This window comes from Balearica regulorum, chromosome Z, assembly GCF_011004875.1.
Source record: "Balearica regulorum gibbericeps isolate bBalReg1 chromosome Z, bBalReg1.pri, whole genome shotgun sequence".
Lineage (NCBI taxonomy): Eukaryota > Metazoa > Chordata > Aves > Gruiformes > Gruidae > Balearica > Balearica regulorum.
The window spans coordinates 70611720-70617568 of record NC_046220.1 but is presented as its reverse complement, the minus strand read 5'-3'; the positions used below and the strand labels follow the sequence as shown (position 1 = coordinate 70617568).

General features: G+C 44.3%; 1 protein-coding gene across 4 annotated transcripts in view; it reads left to right on the top strand.

Annotated features, from left to right (window-relative positions):
* Positions 1 to 265: 265 nt before the first annotated feature.
* The window catches only part of NNT (nicotinamide nucleotide transhydrogenase), a 45318-nt gene continuing 39734 nt past the window's right edge, over positions 266 to 5849 (top strand). The window contains exons 1-2 of one of the 4 annotated variants that reach the window (XM_075741304.1): positions 266 to 439; positions 1552 to 1749. In XM_075741304.1, coding sequence (XP_075597419.1) covers positions 1599 to 1749 — 151 coding nt within the window. In that variant the 5' untranslated portion in view covers positions 266 to 439; positions 1552 to 1598. Of the gene's footprint in view, positions 492 to 523; positions 739 to 1551; positions 1750 to 5849 lie in introns of those variants that run through there. The other 3 variants (XM_075741305.1, XM_075741303.1, XM_075741306.1) reach the window with 3 other exon arrangements.

Genomic DNA, 5849 nt, shown 5'->3' with positions numbered 1-5849 from the left:
TGCTCGTGCCCGCCTGCTGCCAGCGCCCAACACCTGAGGGCTCTCCCAACGGCTGCGACGACTTCAGCCCTGACAGCGATACCTCAGCTATCCCTCGGGAAGTCCCTCGCCACGGCCGCGGCACCGGGCAAAGCGCAGGACCTGCGCGTAAAGCCGCCTCTGAGGGACCCGCCCGGCCGCCCCTCAGTTGTGCGCGGGCACTCGAGGCGCGGGCACGAGCGCGAGCCACGAGCGCGAGCCACCGGCGGCACGCAGGCGCCACGTGACGGACACCTCCCCCTCCCTTCTAGATCGGGGACGGGGACGCCGTGTAACACTACCGCTCCGACCTCCGCGTTCCCCTCTCTCCTTCCGGGTTGGCCGGTAGGGCTCCGTCCCGCCCGCTCCGCCCCCCGTCCCGCCCCGCGACTGCCGCACCGCCTCACCGCCTCACGCCAAGGTCAGTCAGCGCCGCGGCGGGGCCGGCGCTGGCGGCACGGCACAGCCGGTGGGTGCGGCGGGACGGGGGGGTCGCGCGGGTCGGGGGCGGCGGTACCTCCGCTTTCTCCCGGCGCGGGCGGGGAGCGGCCGTCGCTGAGGAGAAGACCGCGTTGTCCCGCTCTCGCAGCGCCCGGGAGCAGCGAGGAGGAAGGGAGGGAGAGAGAGAGGAAGGGAGGACGGGCGGGCGGGCGGATGTGTGGAGAAGGCAGGTGGCGCGGAAAGGGGCTCCCAGGAGCGCTCCCAGGCGTGAGCGGAGAGGTGGCGGCTGCGGGCTTCCCGTCGGGCGGGCGTAGTGGCCGTTTTGGCGGCGCGGGGCGCTGGGCCCCGACGGCGGAGGGGGAGCCGCCTGCCCAAGGTCAGTCAGTCGCCTCGGACTATAAATAGCGGTGGGAGCGAAGAGGGCCCGCTGCCTTATCGTCCGGGCCAGTGGGGAGCGGTGGGCCGCCGCTGCCGTGGGGAGGGATGGGGAGCGGTGGGCCGCTGCCGTGGGGAGGGATAGGGAGCGGTGGGCCGCTGCTGTGAGGACGGACGGCATTGCATGGGCATGGCGCGTTAGTGCATGGCGGCGGTATTTCAGCCCAAGAGCCTTTCCCTTTGCCGGCAGCCACCTGCTAGCAAGGGCGGCCCGGCTCCTCTGCCCTGCTTGTCCCACTGCGAGTGCCTGCTTTCGTATGTCTGCCGAGTACCTGTAAGCTGCTGTCCCACTCGGGGTAACTCCCTTGGGAGCTCTGGCTGGGGTTTGGATTGTTTGTCTCGTTCCTTGGGGCACAGGTGGTTTTCATGTGTCAAGAGTTGTTTGTTTAGTGCAGCAGTGTGAAGAGAACGTGGTCTTGAGTCACAGAAATACGATCTCTAGGTCAACTCGACACTATGTCAGTCTTCCCAAGGGCTTGTTACTTCAGTTTTATAGTTGTCTTGCTTGGTTTGAAAACGAAGTTGATTTTGTTTTCTAGCTAGAGAGAAGAGGTGGAGAGAAATGATCATCTGACAGTTGACCGGACTTAAGCTGCTGAGTTTACATACCTTTTGTCTAGTATCATTAATAATTCTTGCTTTGTTTTTACATGGCAGCAGGGATTCCATACGTGGCAAGGAGTCTGCTGTGAGGTCAAGGCGAAATGGCGAGCCTTCTGCGTATTGCTGTTAGTGGGTGCTCAACTCCTGTTTTTGGCAATGTGTTACCACCTAAGGTGCATTCTGCAAAGATGCCATGTTTGCGAATGTTCAGAACCCACCAGATGCTCAGGTCTCAGGCAGCTCCAAAGCCAGGTAAATTGATTAAACTATTATAAATAATACTTTATTTTAAAACATGAAGATATCCTGAATTTTTCTTCCAGATACATGTTTTTACAGAAAAGACTTAAAAAGAACACACTTAAATCGTGTCAGCAGCACACCTGAGTCAGTTGCAGTACAATTTTACACTGGTTTTAAAGGGCTTATATAGAAGGTGCTTGTGTTTATTATGAATACTTTGAATCCAAATATTTTTTATGGGTAGGGGGTCAGAGCTCCTGCTACCTTGCTTGAGGGAAGTATTTAAACATGGTTTTCTTCGTTAAAAACCTGAGTTCCCTGTGAGTTTTGGTAATGCAGCTCCGTGTGTGCATGCAGGGCAAAATACAGCCCTCACAAAGAGAGCATCTGGAAGCATGACTGTATGTAGATGTAAGTATCCCATCTAAAAAAATCTCTCAACTTTGTTCAGGAAACTCTTATGTTTTACCACCTTGAGGAACTTTTGGTCTGTATCTTCATGTGTAGGGTTTGTTGGTGCATTTGCACTAGTTACATTTTAGTGCAGATAATGAACAGGTTCAGGTATTTTCAGGGAAAAAAAAAAGGAGGGAGGAGTGGGGGCATCCTTGGTTCCAGGTTATGATGTGAGCCTGGTGTATGAAAATCAGAACTGACTTTTTTTTTTTGCTCTGTCTTATGCTGTGCATAAGACAGCTAGAAGACTGGAGAATATGTAAAACTCATTTAATGATATTTTTGCTTATTATCCTGCTTGGGTCATGTCTCCCTGAAGGAATTTAGAGACCCTGCTTCAGCGCAGGTCTAGAGTCTTCTCAATCTGTGACAGATTAATCTGGAGAGTTAGACTGACTGTACACATGATGTTCAGTTCTTCCAAACATACACAGTAAGTAATTGCATTAGATATTTTAGAGTATTAGAAAAGAAATGCTTCTTGTGAACAGAAGTGTCTGGCTGTGAAAACACAGGACGTAAGATTAGACTGTATAACTGAGAAGCGTTTGTTGCATGGAATTTCTGTCAATGCTGACAGTGACTGGGACATTTTGGGGTCCTTTCAAATTGGTGACCCAGTGTTTTGGAGCTTCTGAAGAGATGTGATGAAAAGAAGAGTTTCTTTATTCTGAGGGCTCCTAATAATCTCTATTGCATGGCTTTTTACCACAATTGCATGGTGAAACCTGAATTTCTTTGCTCTAACTGACAGTTTGGGGATCTGGGGTCTGTCAGAACTGATCAGGTAATAGTTTTGCCATCCCATGAATTCGTGATGCTCCAATTTTTTTTTTTTTCCATATTAAGTACATGAATGAAAGAGACATTTGTCTTCTTTGGCAAATTTTCCCTTGGTTGGGCGTGTTAACCTGGGACGTAGGAAACTAGGTACAAAGTTCTTTATCAAATGTCCCAGGTAAGTGCCCTTGTTGTTGTTTGAGTTTGGAATCAATCTTTATATTTGACTTTGACCACAAATTTGATCATGAAACTGAAAGATCTTTTCAGTTTTCCTGAAATCAGTATGCTCACCTGTGTGTGTATGCATTTTCTTGTTTTTTATGAATCACTTTTCAGAATTTTTTTCCACAAGAACAGAGAATTCTGATTAGTGTCATATGTTTAAGCATTCAGTGCTGTCCCTTCAAATCTGTTATGTGGAAGCCCTTATTTAAGGGTGAGTGGTATTTATGCAATGCAGTTATTTTATGTTGAGAATTATAAGTTTGATAAGTCTTTTGGTTGGTAATTAAGCTGTCCTTATAGTTCATTTTGGTAACATGAGATTTGTCATTCAGTAGAGGACAAATCAAGGATAAAACAGCCATTGAATGACAAATTAGTAGCAGTACTGTTGCCTATGTATACTTTTTAACTGCTCTTGAATCAAAATTTAACAGCATATAAAATAACTGCATTTTATTCTTTTAGATATTATCTTTGATTATAGTGATACTTGGTAAAATCACTGTAATACTAAGAAGAGTAAGTTTTCTGAAAAAACTAGTGTCACAGTAATTCTTAAGTCTGTAGTTACTACTTCCATTCTCTCAGATTAGCTTTCATTTAGTCCAGGGTGAGTTGTATGAAGAATAACAGCTGCTTGAAGAGTGAAGAGATTTGGAGTCAGTGGAATAGTAAACTTGGAGGATGGATACTTTTCTTACTGCTATTTATTTTGCTGCTATTTTCTTTGTTTCTTAGAAACATAGGGATTTTCACACAGGATTAAACAAGTGTTCCTGTAACCTGTCTCAAATAGTCACTAGCACCGGGTGATTCAGAAACAGATGTAAAACTTTCGCATGCCCTGGGCAAGGTGCTTACGGAGTGACCGACTGAGGTTTCCACTACACTTCCACATTGGTTTGTCCTACAGCTCTGTGACTTGTGCCTCTCAATCTTGGGATTTTTAATGTCCTTTTGATGCTTCTTTCTTAAAATTTCCTGGTTTTTTTTTCTGAATCTTGCAGAACTTTTAAACCTATGGCAGTTTGTTCTGCTAGTTAGTTAGCTAGATAAGCTGTACATTTTTTATAAAAAATAGACATTCTCATTTAATTTCCTTGGGTTTTTTGTGTCTCCTTGCTTGTATAAGGAGGAGGATCAGGTGTTTATTTAATCTTCTGTACCATTTTTTTTCTTTTTTTTTTTTTCCTTTTCTTTTTGCCAACATCATATTGCTGTTCTTCGGAATATGTCTTCATCTTCAGAACAGGTGAGATGGTTCGTTGAAAGCTGATATTAGAGTACCTTAGAAATTAGTCAGGTTATCCTGTTTTGCAATCCCAGAACACGTGGCATATTGTCAAAACTTCTCCTTTCTCTTTTCTGTAAGTCAGTCTCTAATGTTTGCTAATGCTGTTTTGCTACTTCCTGAAATCAGGTTAAGGAGATAAAAATGCATTTTTCTCTGTTTTCCTACATACAGCATTCTGAGTTTTTTTTGATTTTTAGGCTCTTTAAACACTTAGTTTGTAGATGGAAGTTAAAGGGACAAAATCGTTTTTATAGTTATTTTTAATTGTTTGATTTCTGAAGCATGGAGATGCAGACTACCCACTTTATTTACTTGAAGTTTGAGACTGCTTTGAGTATGTCCTCATTACACAGTCGAGGTTACATTAAGGGGATTAGAGAGTGGCTTACTAGTTTTTCTAAATTCTAATTTGTGTACATTCTACGCTAAGATTCTAAGGCCTGTGAAATTTAGTGATTCTGCTGATAGTGGCAGAATCCTTTTAGTGTTGATTCTTTGTATCAAAAGAAGTACTGTGTATATCCTCCTCAGTGGACAATATGTTTGGAATCTTCATGTGACTCAAAAAGGTGCTCAAGGTATGTGTATATTGGTCTGTTTTTGGAAAAAGTTCTTGAGGTCATAAAGCAATAAGTTACTAAAACGTACTCAAGGCAGTTCTTAAAGATACCATCTGACATGGAGGTTTAGAAAGATTCACTCTCTCCTGCACTTTTAAACCCATGGTAAGGATAGCACACATGCTTTCTCAAAATAAAACCTAAATGAAGATCCTAAGTTTATAATTCTAGTTTTCAGCCTTTCAGAACTTCGAGGAAATTGCTGAGTTCAACAAACCAAATCTGTGTTCATAGTATAGCTTCCTTCAAACATAGTATTTATTATACCTTGTCCTGAAGTTTTAATGTAGATCTTTGCTTTGCAGTTGTAGACTTCAGCTCCTTTTTGATGAGGAATGATGTGATAGCTTAGGGTAGTCTGCCTGAAAAATGTCCTACGCCTGCTCTAGCTAACGGCTGGCAAACCGACATCTGTTTGCTTCTGTATTCATTTACTTCTATATTCGCTAGTTGCTAGAAATTCGATAGTGGGACAGAGGAGAAAAGAAGATGAGAGGCAAATGAGACTTATTGAATGTTTATCTTGGATTTGATCTCCAAAAGCATAGTCCTCAGTATTAGTCTCTGATGATTCTGCTCACTAAATAAGGTGCATATACTTTCTATCTGAAAAAGTTTTACCTATTTTTATTGCATGCAAGAGAAAGAAGGAAATGAGGAAACACATTTGGCATGTAGCAAGTGCATTTTCCTGTTTCATCCCTCCTAGCCATTTACTCTTCTACCCTAGT